The 16,789-nt window shown below is 41.3% G+C and overlaps 2 protein-coding genes across 2 annotated transcripts in view; both read left to right on the plus strand.

The window, feature by feature from the left end:
* LOC137255730 (prostatic acid phosphatase-like) overlaps positions 1-6,681 on the plus strand; it is a 30,074-nt gene extending 23,393 nt beyond the window's left edge. Inside the window, exons 7-11 of the mRNA XM_067793229.1 lie at positions 94-217; positions 1,180-1,268; positions 1,612-1,804; positions 2,811-2,927; positions 3,146-6,681. Of these exons, the coding sequence (XP_067649330.1) occupies positions 94-217; positions 1,180-1,268; positions 1,612-1,804; positions 2,811-2,927; positions 3,146-3,267 (645 nt within the window). The 3' untranslated portion in view covers positions 3,268-6,681. The remainder of the gene's footprint in view (positions 1-93; positions 218-1,179; positions 1,269-1,611; positions 1,805-2,810; positions 2,928-3,145) is intronic.
* A 1,710-nt stretch (positions 6,682-8,391) lies between these two features.
* On the plus strand, positions 8,392-16,238 carry LOC137255731 (lysosomal acid phosphatase-like). The gene is made up of 11 exons (XM_067793230.1): positions 8,392-8,559; positions 9,326-9,424; positions 9,506-9,592; positions 10,554-10,706; positions 11,245-11,340; positions 12,179-12,268; positions 12,928-13,051; positions 14,141-14,226; positions 15,263-15,455; positions 15,681-15,776; positions 16,120-16,238. The coding sequence occupies exons 1-11, from the start codon at positions 8,401-8,403 to the stop codon at positions 16,140-16,142; spliced, it is 1,206 nt and encodes a 401-aa protein (XP_067649331.1). The 5' UTR covers positions 8,392-8,400; the 3' UTR covers positions 16,143-16,238.
* Positions 16,239-16,789: the final 551 nt, after the last annotated feature.

A 16,789-nucleotide genomic window follows, 5' to 3' on the forward strand; every position in this document is an offset into this window, starting at 1 on the left:
CATACAGATGTGTTGTTCTGTTTCTTCCCATAACTGGTCCTGAGGGATGGGTCTGGAGACTATGAGATAATCTGGTTGATGTTACTGTTACAGAAGCTGCACAACGTCTCGTGGCCATCCTGGGTGAACTCAACAGTGTATAAAAAGTTACGTGACCTCGAGTCTTGGGGCTTCGACCTCATGTACTACGGGAAGGAAGAGAGTCGTCTGAAGGGAGGTAATGGACACAAGTATTGCCTATTGAGCTTCCACACACAAACCAAAGAAAGCAAAACAACATGTCAGTTTGAAAATGTTTGTGCATTTCAGATTTACTGACAGAAGAATGTCTGTCAAAACCTCACTGAAAGACTGCTGTGAGACTATTTACTATGTTGCAATATGGGTGTGACACTGTTGACTGTGTTATAACATTGGTGAGACACTGTTTAATGTGTTGTAAGAATGGTGAGACAATGTGTAATGTGTTGTAAGAATGGTGAGACACTGTTTGATGTGTTGTAAGAGCTGGGTGACACTGTGTATTCTGTTCAGGTGAGACAATGTTTACTTTGTTGTAAGAGTGGTGATACACTGTTTCATGTTTTGTAAGACTGGTGTGACACTGTTTACTGTGTTGCAAGAATGATGTGACACTATTTACTGTGTTGTGGGAGTGGTGTGACAAAGTCTGCTGTGTTGTAAGAATGGTATGACAATGTTTCCTATGTTGTTAGAGCGATGTGACACCGTTTCATGTCTTGTAAGACTGGTGAGACACTGTTTGATGTGTTTATAAGAAAGATGAGACACTCTTTTTCTGTGTTGTAAGAATGATGAGACACTGATGTGTTGTAAGAATGATGATACACTGTTTGATGTGTTGTAAGAATGATGAGACGCTGTTTGATGTGTTGTAAGAATGATGAGACGCTGTTTGATATGTTCTAAGAATGATGAGACGCTGTTTGATGTGTTGTAAGAATGATGAGATGCTGTTTGATGTGTTGTAAGAATGATGAGACACTGTTTGATGTGTTGTAAGAATGATGTGACACTGATTACTGTGTTGTAAGAATGATGAGACACTGTTTGATATGTTGTGAGAATTGTGAGACACTGTTTACTGTGTTGTAAGAATGATGAGACACTGTTTACTGTGTTGTAAGAATGATGAGACTCTGTTTTTTGTATTGGAAGGCCCACTTCTCAGTCACTGGATTAACCTGACGCGTGAGAAGATCAAGAACCAGACCACCGACATTGTAAAGATGAACATGTTCTCTGCTGTGAGTATACTTTGCCATTGCATGTATGTTCATGTTTAATGCTGGTCACATGTATGTCCTGATCATATAAAGAATGAGCAACACATACTATGGTGTGTATATTTCAGTCGGGTGCAATCCTTGATGCCCCATGGAGATGAGGCTGATCAAGAGATATATTTTTCAGGGTGTAACAAGAGTTATATTGTTGAGGTTTTGACTGGAAATGTGTTGTTGAGGTTGTGACTAGAGATATGTAGTTGAGGTTGTTGTGGTTGAGGTTGTGACTAGAGGTATGTTGAGGTTGTGAAGTTGTGACTAGAGATATATTGTTGAGGTTGTGACAGGAAATATGTTGTTGCAGCATGATACAACTGTGGCAGCCGTTCTGAGTGCTCTCCGTGTGTACAACAAACTGAGTCCACCGTATACATCCACTGTGATTATGGAGCTACATCAGAACACCTTAGGAGACTTCTATGTCGAAATGTATTTCAGGAATACTACATCGAGGGATCCCAATGATGACACACAACCATACAATCTCACAATACCAGGTAAGGGAACTAAACAAAACTCCAGCAACACACCTACTTGGCTTGAACAATACACACCCTCAAAGAACAAAGATGATACAACACACACTAAACCTCACAGTTCAATTCCAGTGTTTTTAAAAAAAGGCTTTTACAAAAGCCATTGCTCGAGAATGAAGCCTCAGAGTCCACAGTGGTTAACAGATCCACTAATGAACCACATTGTGTAACAGACCCACAAATGAACCACCCTGTAATATATCTACTCATGAACCACACTGTGTAACATATCTACTCATGAACCACTCTGTGTGTTCATGAACTTTACAATGTGTAACGAGAAGTTACATTTATTTGGACCAAATCAAACGAAACTTTGTCATGATGATCTGAAGTTTGTGCCCATATCTTGTTTCGGGAATATGCTCTGTCTACAGCAAGCCTATATAGCTTTTCATCATGCCTGTTGCTACACTACAAGATATTGATAGTAACTAGTGGTGTTCTGATTTATTGAAATAATCAAAGATTGATGGCAGTGACCAAATGACCAAGCAGTTGATCACATTGTCTCATAATCGAACACAAACCATTTTGGTACTACTGTTTTAATGTTTAAAACACTTTTGGATGGGACATATCTTAGAAGTTGTCAGGGCCTGAAAACTTAATCATTTCTAAAAAGATTGACTTCACTTACTGAAAAGTCATGACGGCATATGTCTTGCAGACTCTGTTAAGTTTGTTTGTCATACATCAGTCAAAACTTTAAAGAAGCAACTTACATCTTTCATGGATGTGAAATGTGCAAATGGAGTTTGCACAGTAAAACAATAAAACAGAACTACATGATTTTCCTTCATATATAACAGCAAAATATGAAAAATGATGCCAACAAATCTTTTTCAATGATTGCTAGTTGGTAATGAGCCAGTCATCAATTGTGTGATTTTAACCAGTTCCTAGCGCTAACAGTAACTGACCTTGATGCCATATCTGATTACCGAGGAGCTGTTCATCGTTGTAGGTTGTGACTTCAAATGCCCATTCAACCAGTTTGTGTCACTGACCAGAGACATGGTGCCTACTGACTGGAAGAAGGAATGTGACATTACAGGATGGTCGCAACTCAAGTTTAACCTAGGTACAACGACTTCTTGTTTAATGATGTGACTAGTGGATGGCAATAAAAAAACTGTTACATGCACAAACAAAAGTCATGCGCCGATGCCTGAGAAACATTTCACTTTTTTATTTCACCTAATATATCTAACTGAGCTGAGAGACCTATTCGTGTACTTTGTAAAACAGGCTTGGTTAACATCAATCTGATTTTGAACTATGATGCATAATGTGTTGCAGCCACCATCATCGCCATCTCCGTGGCTTCCGGCGTGGTCCTCATCCTGCTCCTTGTCATCCTCATCATGTGTTGCAAGCGACGGAGGAACACAGGGGGCTTCAGTTACAAGATGACGATATAGGAGTCCAACCTGAGATGTCTGTATCATAGCGTGTTGTACTGTTTGGAGAGAATAGAGATATTTATGTATTTTCCATGTTAAAGCATACATAGGTGTTGATATATAAAATCTTCATTGTACCACATTGCTAGAAAATCTGTTTTATTGTGGTGGTGTAGCATAGTATTGCCTATGAGATTCAGACGTAGGCTGCTTGTATATTTTGTTGTTTTGTCCAAGAATTGTAAGTTCTATCGGTAGATGTTCACCGAATGAGAAATCTGTTTGAATGAAATTAATTTTGTTGATTATGAAGTATGTCTTTCTGAAATTACAACTGGAAAACACACAAAAAAGCAATGTTGATGGATCACATTTCAGTTTTATTTGTTTGTTAAGATATGAACCTCCTGTGTGTGAATTCACTTTTGTTTTTGGGCTGACAGTAGTGTTGCCCATATATGATGTATAACAACCCTTGTTCATTTTGCCACTAAATACAGAGAGAATGTGTTGTTTCCTTACATCATAGACTGATACTTGGTGTCTGTTGCTTCAGAATATCATATATACCCGGGACACAAGCAATGCTTCCAGATCCTGGTTAGATCCTGCTGAATACAGGTTTATCTGTATTAATGTATTCTTTGTGGACACAAAAGAAGATATTGAACATCCTTTGTGTTTGTATACATAGACTGTGTACATAGATTGTGTTTCTGTTTATGCTGCCTGTTACGACCAGGTTACAGCAGAAATGTTTATTTCAAGTATTGTCCATAGGATCATATAGCTAAAGATAGTTTACTGGTGTGTAGGACCATGTATGTAGAGGTACTTTATGGACCTAAAGACTTTCACATTTATGTATATATTGATACAGGTATATCCCTATCGATGTGCTGTCTTTGTAGTCATTGAATGTATGGGGATAATCACTAGCACTGATATTTTGAAGATATTGAACATCCTTTGTGTTTGTATACATAGATTGTGTTTCTGTTTATGCTGCCTGTTACAACCAGGTTACAGCAGAAATGTTTATTTCAAGTATTGTCCATAGGATCATGTAGCTAAAGATAGTTTACTGGTGTATAGGACCGTGTATGTAGAGGTACTTTACTGGTATATGCGATATGTTTGTGACAGTTGTGTGAGTGAGTTTGGTCTTGCGTTTTTTTAGCAGTATTCCAGCAATATCATAGCAGGGGACACCAGAAATGGGTTTCACACATTGTACCAATATGGGGAATCAAACCTGTGTCTTTAATGTGATGAGTGGACACTTTGACCGTTAGGCCACCCAACCGCAACAATAACAGTAGGGACCAAACATATGCTTTGTATTGTTCCATGTAGACAGTGTTATAAGTTGTGGCCAGATTGTTTGATGCCCTTTTTGTTATAAAGCTCATCACAATGTGTGGGGTGCGTGGACTTAGAACTCCTCTTGTTTATCACATCATTCATTCTCAAATTTGTTTAAGAGGGTTGAACCCCACTTTCTTTGGCATACCTTTTGACACAACACTTTGCTCAAGTCATTTGATTTTAATATCTTATTTGTTCATTTTGTGCAGAAAATATGAATGTCTGTGCTATGATGAACGTGAGTAACACTATTTTTTCATAAAATCCATTAACTTAACATTGGATTTTGGAAGGTATTTATGATGAACAGGCATCATAATGATTTTTTTTTAATGGTGCCATCTCCAGCTTGTAATGAAAGTTGTTGGTTCAAACAAAAGACTTCTTGCCTTCATGAGTGCAGACACTCTGTGGTGTTCTATAGGTGAAGATAGGTAATCTTGCAAGCATGTATTTCTGTTTTCGTTGTGTCTGTGTTTTGTGTAGCGTCTCTATATGCTGTTCATTATGTGACATACTGCGCCATTCTTCTCATGTATTAAATCTGTAATATGACGAGACACATAATATCCCGATATATGAAGCAATTCTATGATAATTTGTCTAGTTTCAGGTGATTTTGTGTTGATTTTGAAACCAATATTTTCAAGGTCATACACATCATTCTAGAAACAATTACTTGTGCTGTAAACACCCAGTTGTTTAAGGTTCTTGTTTCATCTCGGCCTTCACCAACCACCAAGGATCATGAATGTACCACACTGGACATATTGCGTGGAGTAACTTGGTGGCATAACTTGAACTGTGTTCCCCTCATTCTGTTCACGATGCTCATGATGTTCTTTGCCCGTGAAGATTGGGTTAGAATTGATCTTCAGCAGCCCATGCTTGTCATAAGAGGCGACTAACAGGATCTGGTGGTCAGGCTTGCTGACTGGGTTTACACATGTCATGGTATCCCATTTTGATAGATGGATGCTCATGTTGTTGATCACTAGATTGTCTAGTCCAGACTCGATTATTTACAGACTGACACCATATGTCGGGAATATTGCTGAGTGAGGCATAAAACTAAACTCACTCACTCACTCACTCATTCTGGTTTATCACTGGATTGTTTGGATGCCATTGCTTACAGATTGCCATATCATATTTGGAATAATTGCTGTAATATTGCTGAGTACGTCTTTAAACAATTAACTGATACTGTTCACAGTGAGATTGTAAACACATTAGGAATGCAGCAAGAGTACAAGTGTAGTACATGTTACCTAATCACAGAAGACAGTGGCAGCAGTATCACACAACCATCTCTCATGACCAGATGTTACAGGAATTACCATTTCATGAAGTATGGAAAGATGTTAATTAAGATAGGTTTCATCCTGGCCATCTGGTGTAGGTGCACTTTGTAACACCTTGTAGAGGTATTGTGTAGAATGATAATTCCATGGAACAACTGGTGTCAGGAATTCGTGAAGAGCCCTGTGAGTGAGTATGTAAGTATGTAAGTATTACTTTATGCCGCCTTTAGCAATATTCAAGTAATGTCACGAAGGGGGACATGGCTTCACATAATGTTCCACATGGGGAATCAAACCCAGGTCTTCACTGAGACAAGCAAATGCTTATCCACTCCGCTTTATGGATGACAACATGTGTCATGCGTCATATTGATGTCAAACCAACTGCATTGTTGTTGCTATGCTCCGGGACTAATGGGCACTGTTCAACATGGACTGTTCTGTGTTAACATGGTTTTCAGCTGTGTGTCTATTACAGAGAGTGCAGGCAAGCATTTGATCAGTTTATTATGGTTTTGTGATTACTGAAAGAGATATCTTCTCCGTAATGTAGGAGTGTTTAATTGTGTGTGTTAATCATTATTTTGTTTATACAGTTTCACTACCTAGTCCTTTGGCCAACAGGAATATGAACTGTTTCTGTGACAGCTTACTTGTATAGAATAAGTCCTGTAGTTTTATCAACAAGCTCACGTATTTTGTTTCCAGTGCTTTTGTATCTCATGTATGTATATATACATAAAAACATTCCATACTGTAAGGAAAGTTTGTTATGTTGTGTTTTATGTACCTGACGGAAACACAACCCTCTGCTTGTAAGCTCCTTCCAGCATTAGTTGTGGTCAGGGGTAAACTCTTGTAATGTTTGTACATGAAGAATAAGTACTGCAGGTAAAGATCCGAACATATACTCAAAGGAAAAGTTGGTGTGATTTACTTGAAGTTAAATATGTGAATTAACAACTGATATTTTCGTGATGGGGCGCAAGAAAATACACAATAAGATTGCAAAATGGCTTTTAAACTCTTAACTTTTCTGGCGTACACAAGCTGAGATCGCCGTGAGAGAATGTTCAAAATGAAATTCACAGTCAATATCGTGTATCTCAACCTTGAACATTAATGTATGCTTGACATCCAAGCCTCCTAGAGACTAGAGCCGGTCAGTCACCGCAAGAAATCATGTGGAATGGCATTCCATATCTCTGGAAGCACCAGGTAGAGTTCCCGATGCATCTCTGGAGTTGACCAGCCTCTTGGTCTCCTCTCCATTTCGTCCCAGACGTGTTCGATAGGGAACAGATCTTGGGGATATAGCGAATCAGGGAAGGACGTTAACATTGTGATGTGTCAAGAACTCCTCAACCACCTTGGTGACACGAGATAGGCGTTGTCTTGCCAGAAAGATTATTATTAGACCATTCTGCTGCAGAAACCTAATGACGACTGGATTTAAATTCAACAATTTGGTCCCTGTACCTAAGCCCCGTGAAATTTCCATTGATGACTAACAAACATATACGTCCAGCAATCGTTATCCCACCCCAAACCATCACTCCACCGCCTCCAAAATGGCCGGCCTCAAGGACACAGTTCTTTGTATAACGTTCACCACGCCGTGTTAAACTCGTGTAGTAGGGAAATGCAAGCAGATTCCTCCAAATTTGTGTTTTTCGGGCCCTTCGACATCTGCACAATGATTTGAATCGAAATTCAGAGCCTCGCATTTTAATATACACAAATGTTTTGATCGTAATCTGTGCCTTTGAGAATTGTATGTTTCCCGTAGTTTCTTCTTCTTTATGGCTGATGTATTGGGAAGTAAAGTCAACGAGACTGACGTGATAGCTAGACTTGATAGATGTGATAGCTAGACTCGATAGATGTGATAACTAGACTTGCTAGACAAGAAACTGTTTCAATGTTTACGTATACAGTAAACCATGGTTTAAGAGAAATCAGAGGGAGCACAAATGTTAGTTCATTTAGGTATACATGAAAGACTAAACCAAATGCCCGAGATAAATGTATGCTCGTTCTACATACTGTATACGTCTTTCTGTGAAAGTGCAGACCATTAGAGGCAGTGTATGTCTCTCTCTCTCTCTCTCTCTCTCTCTCTCTCTCTCTCTCTCTCTCTCTCTCTCTCTCTCTCACACACACACACACACACACACACACAACACAAAGAGAGAGACCCGGCTTGATACGCGCGTGACCAGCAGTGACATACGAGTGACGTCGTAACATTGAACAACCCATGAAGGTCAACACGGACGTTACCCAGATATCAGGAACCACCAGAAACAGCAGATGAGATCATCCCAGGTATCTGTTGATAAGCTGATCTTAGAGGCCGCAATTCTTCAGACTGGCGAATATACCAAATACACATGTAGCAAACTCATCGAGGTTACTGAAGTGCAAGGTCGTGTGAATATTGGGTATGTGGTTTCTGTTTAAGGTATGTGCTGATAAGATGATAAACTGTGTCCTCAAAACTCTTCGAGTCCAGAAAGCTCTTCCAGTCTTTACAAACATGCCAGGACAGTTACTTGCAGTTGTGGCACTGATCCTTGTGATCGGCTGCTGGAGCGTCAACACCACGGCTCCTTCAACACTACGACTTGTCAATCTGGTAAGACTTACATTCATCACAATCACATCTATGTCTTCAAGTCATAAGCTGTTCCAGCAACCGAAAACATGAAGTACCGACTACACACTCACTCCCCGACCTCCACCCTACCCGCTACACCCTCCACACGATGACTATTTTGAACTGATGTTCGTTAGTCACTCGTCACCACCCCATCTCCATGAAAAATGATTTCAACTAACAGGAAGTCATTATACTTCTAGTTCCACAAGTATTCTTTTGGAGAGCGGGTTTGTCTATGTGGATGTACTCCGGCAAAAGTAACTGTCATATGCAGTTCAGTTCCTCCCATCAATAAAACCTCCTCTGCAAATCGATTGTTTAATGGAAAAATATCTTCAACTGGATATTATTTAATTGACATTAACCTTGGCGTCAACTCCCTGTCTTTTCAGTCGTGATTCACAGTGTAAGGGATGCAAGAAACTACAGAATGATAGTCGATTTGTTTCTCACAATAACCTGCTATGTTTCTTGGTGTGGCTATCAGCGATCCCACCAGCATCAAGGTGACACAATGAACTCGACACATGTTTCACTGTTCAGAAAGGTACGGAACAGCCTAAAACAATCAGCTGGCTTTTGCTTTCTCCTGAAAGTCAATAACTGATTGCCACACGCCTAGACATAAACCTCTAGCCTTCACTCACCATACCCCACTTATATCATGAGTTTTATGTCATGTAGGCAGCTTTTAACAGACTATCAAAGTTATTTGAGGCAACGGCACATTACTTTGATTCAGATGTATCGTCATGGCGACCGCACCCCGTACACTACGTACCCCACCAATCCCCACGTGGAGAGTGCTACGTGGCCCCAGGGACTCAAGTGGCTGACGACGGTAAGTATGTTGACACTGATAGTTGCAGTTCGGCGTTAAGATGTCAGATGACGTAGTATTACACCATACATTACATTTCAGGATGGAATGGAACAACTCTACTCTTTAGGCCGCTTCCTCCGACGGCGCTACTCGGGGTTTCTCAGCGACAAGTACCTGCACACAGAGGTGGGGTTCTGTTGAAGGTGTGTAAACCAGAGGTGGGTGCTGTGGAATCGAGGTCAACTCCTCTCCCAGGGGTGGGTTGTGTGGAAGGTGGGTAAAGCAGAGGTGGGCTGTGTGGAAAGTGGGTAAACCAGAGGTGGTTGGTGTAGAATCTAAGTCAACTCTTCTCCCAGGGGCGGGTTGTGTGAAAAGTGGGTAGAGCAGAGGTGGGCTGTGTGGAAAGTGGGTAAACCAGAGGTGGGTGGTGTAGAAGCGAGGCCAGCTCCTCTCACAGAGGCTGGATGTGTGGAGGGAAGGTGAACTGCCTGGTTCACATTTGGTCTGAGATGAGTTTACGGCGTCTGTAAACAGATCATAACTCCATTTCTGTGCATTCACCGAGCGGCGGCAGGCGGAGGTCGTCCAATTACCGCACGATTCTGCGAGTACGAAATTTCCGTAGCCGGTAAGTGGCACCACACGTAGGCCGTGGTGATCGTGCAGTAAACGCACGATTTGTTGGGACTAAAGGATCGTTGGATCATGGGATATACGCGCGGACATCCTGAGCAGCTTCTATGCAGATTTCACTCGGCCTGTCCCCAAGGAAATCACACGTTGCCCGTAATCAATGTGAACACAAACGTCGTAGACCGCGGTGCCTAAAACACCTTCGACAACTTTAACATACGGCGCACGTGGATGCAATCTAGGTCTTAGACAGAAGGGGTGGAGAGGAAAGCATGTAAAGCCAGTACTACAAAAGGGGTAGCTGGTTTTGAGACACGTCAGACTTGATGTGGATGACTGGATCGTTATCCTAGCGGCGAGCTTCTATGACAACACGGACAACGATCCAGAGATTATACTGACCAGTATATCCTGATGGTGGTTAGACGTATTTTGAGCCTCGAAGTTGTCAAGATGCATCTAGCGTGTTACACGCCCTCTTTGTGCTGTTTGGTTGCTATGGTCTTCTCTTCAGATTCACGTGGAGAGTTCAGACGTGGACAGGTGCCTGATGTCTGCCTACTCCAACCTGGCTGGTCTGTACCCTCCAAGTGGAGACCAAGTGTGGAACAGCAATATCCATTGGCAGCCCATCCCCGTCCACAGCAGACCCAAAGTGGAAGACAATGTGCGTTAATACAGAGAGCATATATACATTCTTTACTGTAGTAATAGAGCAACTCTGTGCCGACTGAGGTTGTACACAGCTCTCACATTGTCAGATAACATTTAACAGGTCTGAAACAAAACTTGCATAAAAAATACAATTTGAAACAGGGTCCACTTGTAACGTGTTGTCACCCTGTAGTTATGGTATCCCTCCCCATGACTGAGTGAGTGTGACTTTACGCTTTGCGTTAGAGATATTCCAGCAATACCACGACAGAGGACACCAGAAATCGGCTGCACACACTCTACCCATGCGGGGAATCAAACCCAGGTGATCTCGTTCCCTTGTGGTACAAATTATGCCGATGCAACGAACGATTTACACCATTTACTCTGCCCACCTTATTATGTAGCCCACCTGTAATAGAGGCAGTGCACTCTGTATTCACGCTACATGGTGTATGGTGAGCATGTCCGATCAAACAGCTCTGGAACATCAGGATAAATTCAGAAGTGGAAATGGATTTGCACACTGTAAGCGGGTCCGTTTTTTTCAGATGTTGGCTTTGGGAAAACCATGCCCCAAGAATGACTTGCTGTACAACTTACGTTTCAACTCTGCACAGGTACACAGAGTAGAAGCAGACAACAAGGTATGTCTGACTCAACAAGCACATTGCTTAGTGATTCTGCCACTGGAAAAAAGAATAATTTACAACCAGAAGTGAAGACACGTTTTCATGAAACGCTTTGAAATTAAGTTATAACACCAGGTATTCATGAGTTATGCCCGTCATGAGTTCTGTTTTGATAGCTGTTTACCTCAATGTAATGGTTTTATCTCGAGATGGATGATGACATGTTCAAAGTAACATGACGAACAACATCATTCTGAAATATCTGTGGCCACTTCATGATGTCACCAAGGTATTGGGTATTAGTGACATCTTGACTGGGATTATTACAGCTACGTGAAAGAGGTTTGTGTACCGTGAAATCTCTTGTTGTAATTATGTGATGTCATAGAGATTGCATGTTAGTGGAAGTCTGTTTATGGACACCGCATGATGTTTAAGACAATTGTGTATTGGAAAAGTGTGATGTTGCATGATATGTAATGCCAACTGGAGGACCTCTTTCCACTTACACACCCGTGAAGATCCGGGGTAGAACAGGCCTTCAACAACCCATGCTGGCCATAAAAGGTGAGTCTGGTTGTCGTGGGAGGCGACCAACGAGATCGGGTGGTCAGGCTCGCTGACTTGGTTGGCACATCCCATTGGTTCCCAATTGTGCAGGTCGATGCTCATGTTGTTGATCGCTGGGTTGTCTGGTCGAGCTTATTTACAGACCGCCGCCATATAACTGGAATATTGCTGAATGGGACGTACAACTAAACTCACTCACTCAAATTACACAAAAATGATGACCATTCCAAATTTCTAATATACAAATACTGGTAACGTAACATATATGATATATACCTTTCAGGATTTCTTCCACTTTTTGGAGGAAAAGTCAGGTCATTCTTCAGTCACCTTTAAGAACTTGTGGGAGATCTCCGATACTCTGTTTTGTGAGGTGAGTCAACATACAAAGTGTCAGTGAAATCTTTGGTATCACAGCAGCAGGTGTTCTTGGGGCTTGTTAGAAAGGAAAACAGACAATGATGACGGGAACACCGACCTATGCTGCTGGGGCATGCAGACCAAGACACCATTACCATTCAGTTCCTTTTTGGTTCACCAAAGTGGGCGTTAGGTTCGTGAGACCTGGGCGCACACACAGATCAAACTCCCGGTAAGATAACATGTTAATCTCACCTTAATGACTATGGCTAGGTTTTCTCGAAACGTTTGTAACCCTACAAACTTCTGAAGCCCATTCTTAACACAATGGCTATGGCTAAGAACGTTTCGGGAATAAGTCCAAGGCCCCTTAGTCACTGTACCAGTTAGTAACAGAATATCAGCAAGACAAGCCCACGTGGATAGGATATTGAGAAACCTGGAAATATAATCGTGGCAAATTTTGGATTAGTGCTCAAGTGGCAAGTATTACAGAGAGACGTATGGCTTCTTCATTGGTGTCATCTTGGCTGAATGATGAAAAGGGCAACAATTGTTTGACAGCTACTTGCTTCTCAGTAGAGAGACTTGTCAGCCTCTGTATACTTCAGCCTCCTGGTCCTTTTATACACGCTGGCGTATGATCGATGAAGCAGTCACCTGGTGTTTCAGCGTAACCACAATGTCACATTGCCGACCTGGGTTAACTCCACCATCTACCAGAAACTAAGGGACTTTGAAGCTGTTGGGTATGAACTCCTCTACAATGGCACCACCAGGGCCCGTCTTAATGGAGGTAAGTCATTTCGTTTCTACGTCAACTTAATTCGAGAAAATACAAATACAATATGATCTTGTAACAATTTAACAACCAAATCGTAAATAGAAACATGTTTCAACATGTTTTCAAATCATATATAACTGATAACCACGCATAGCCATTCGTGTGGTAAAAGAAAATCAAATCTTATTCAGACCAAGTTGCGTTATTCTGTTAGTTAATGAGCTTTCATTTGTACAGAGTTGGATTAAAAACTGATCCCATTTATATACGTGGTGATTCTCGTGGTGATTGATGACTCCTATCATTATCAGTTTGAATGTCCATTAAACAAATAACAGACAGTTAGTTTTATGTTATCAGTTGAGCGAACTTGTTCATCAGCAGGTATTTCAGTTGACTTTAAACATTTGTTAGAAGGAAATGCAGACCTACCATGTGAAAATACAAATAGTGCAGTCGTTCATTAGTGAGACAAAACAATTTGTATAGCATACTGGTAGTATTCTGTATATTCTCTATATCTATTACTTATACTCCTTTCTTGTCAATTATCTGTCGTCCTTATTTGTGGCAAGCTAAATTACCTATGCACATACCAAGGAGAGGATATTCTTAGTTGGATAACTTGTTTCTAATCCTTTTTTCTTTGTGAATGAAATATGTTCAAAATAGAGGAAAGTAATTTGGCAATGTCTCTAATTGTTTAAGTGGGTTACGTATGGTGGCATTAAGTCCAAACACATGTCAACAGACAAAACTGGGTTTAAGTGAGTGTAGTTTAAAGTTTAGTTTTCAATCCAGTGATTAACAGCATGAGCATCGATCTACGCAAATGGGATACGATGACATGTGTGAACCAAGTCAGCGAGCCTGGCCATCTGACCCCAATATATACTATACGCCTCTAACGACAAGCATTGGTCACTAACCCGGATGTTCCCGGGTCTCGGGGTTTAAGGATTACTCAAGGTGAAGACAACACATTGTTGTGCTTAACAGTCTGCAGTGTGAACTCTTGCAGTCTATATAAGGCTTATAGTTATGACTGATGTTCGGTTATTTTTTGTATTGTCACTGATGCTATCATTATATGAATTGAAGGTCCTCTTTTGAAGAGATGGATTGAACTGACTCAAAAGAAAGTTGCATCAAAGAGCTACACAACTAAGATGAACATGTTCAGCGCGGTTAGTAACTTCTTTAAACTTGTAACATTGGCCAATATTTGTTCCATTACAGGATCCTGCTTCAATTTGAGTGAGCGAGTTAGATGAGAAATTGATTCGAAGTAGTTCATGTATATCCTGACATGTCCACTTATTGATGGAAAAACGACCAAACAGAGGAAGCTGTTAGATGTATACACAAATTTAGGATCAGGCAAACCCAGGAGCATACACACCAATGGTGCGAACAAATCATACAAACCAGTACCAGCCATCCGTACAAACCAGTGGTGCGTTCAAACCAATAGTCCGTACAAACCAACAGTGCGTTCAAACCAATGATGCATGGAAACCCATGAGAATACAAACCCATTTGCATTCTAACCCATGCTGAAAAAAGAGACACATCTGTAAACCAGATTTCATGAACGGAGGCTTAACTAATGGGTGCACTTCTACACAACAACTTAGACGTTATCCAGTTGGCCACACTGGCCCTCTTACCTGTGTAACAACCAGCACACACGCACCAGCAAGTGCCAGTGGCGGTGGCATTTGTTCATGTATATGATATGGGGATAAGGTTGAAAACCTCTTGCAATGTCCAATGTTAGCGAGGGTAGCTGTACCTACAGGATACTGATCACCGGAGTAAGGGCAATGTGCGAACGACAAAAGAAAAGCAATTTTGGAAAATTAATAAAATCTCACAAAAGTTAGCGTTTGTATTTATGCCTTCTATTTAAAAAATGACAAAAATCCAGAATTGCGTTTCTTTTGCTGTTTAGTATACGACAAACCAATCAAAATGCGTACAATGATTACTGTGCTTTGATAAAAATAGCCCTAAGTTGTTAAATCGTCTGGAAAATTGTATTTAATTTTTTGAAAGTCGTGACAAATATCAAATTTTGTTAGCCAGTCGAGCTAGCAATGCCTGGAAGTTACTAGCTCAAAACATAATTCACTATCCCGAAATCTAGAAGTGGCAATCTGAAAGCTAAAGTGGCCTTCTCGCACACTGAGTAAGGGGTTGTATGGTTGTATGTTTCTGCAGCACGACTCCACTACCGTGGCGCTACTCCTGGCTCTCGGAGTCCACAACCACCGCAACCCACCCTACTCCTCTACCACCATGATGGAGCTACATGAAGCCACGCCCGGTGCCTTCCACGTGGAGCTGTACTTCAGGAACGTGTCCTCCACAGATCCTAACGATGACACACAGCCTCATCAACTCACTATACCAGGTAACAAGGATCGCTTACCCACTAAAGCGATTAAAGCCCAAGCATTTTTTCTGGTACACATGTGTCACAAAGCTGTGGTTGTTCATAATTTACTGCAAACACCGTCCCTAACGTGTTGATTCTTATGAAATCCTATTTTTGGTTTTGCATAACTGCCTACGCTTACTTCTGTGCTCACAATGACACCTGCACTGTATGATTGTTTACCTGTGTGTTATTGTGTAGGTTGTACGTCCCAGTGCCCGCTGAGCAAGTTTGTGTCTCTTACCAAAGACGTTGTACCAACAGACTGGGATGCCGAGTGCGCAGCGTCCAACACAGGTAAACGGGGATGTATTCTAAGCTACCAGCAAGCACTGTGTTGCAGCCAAGTATTCCTGCAACCACATTACCGAATTGTTGTATAGAGACTTTCTGTGTGTGATGTAATATTATGTCATAGTGAAATGGGGTCGTCTAGTGGTTAAAGCGTTTGTCCGTCACGCCGCCTAAGACCCGGTTTGATTTCTTACGTGGGTGCAGTGTGTGAAGCCTATTTCTGGTGTAATCCGTTATTGTTGCAATATTACTAAAAGCGGCATGAAACTTAACCCAGTCGCTCACAAGAAGTGGATGATTAGTATGTGCCCGGATGTTTGACATGTAGATACATCTGGTGTTTCAGATCCAATCATCGGGAAGCGGTGAGAGAAGGCCAGTCTCGCCATTACAAACACACCATACCAAATCCTGGCTTCTCTCAATTGTACTCGGAACATTCATGAATAAAACACGTGCTTCTTACTTATTCTTTGAGTTAAAGTTTAGTAGTTTAGAGCTGACATGCAGCTGTCACATCAGGCTGTCACAATGGCCACATTAAACTGTTACACCAGACACGATAAGCTGTCACTTTCGTATCAAGCTGTCACATCAGATAAACAACACTTACATCAGGATGTCACACTAAACAAACGTGTCACATCAAACTGTCACAACTATTACACCAGGCGGTCACAAATGTCACATCAAGCTGTCATAACTGTCACATCAGGCACAGCAGACGTTCACATTAGGTAAACATGTCATTACTAAACTGTCACATCAGGCTGTCACAGCAGGCTACAACAACTGATACACGAGGCTGTCATAACTGTCACACCAGGTTGTCACATTAAAGTGTCACAACAGGCTACCACATCTGTCATAGCAGACAACCACAACTGTCACACCATGTTGTCAGAACTATCACATCAGTCACAAAATGATGTCACAACTGTCACATCAGGCCGTCACATCAAGCTGTCACAACTGTAATATCAGGTTATCACATCAGTCACAAACTGTCAGATCAT

The sequence above is a fragment of the Haliotis asinina genome, chromosome 11 (assembly GCF_037392515.1).
Source record: "Haliotis asinina isolate JCU_RB_2024 chromosome 11, JCU_Hal_asi_v2, whole genome shotgun sequence".
Lineage (NCBI taxonomy): Eukaryota > Metazoa > Mollusca > Gastropoda > Lepetellida > Haliotidae > Haliotis > Haliotis asinina.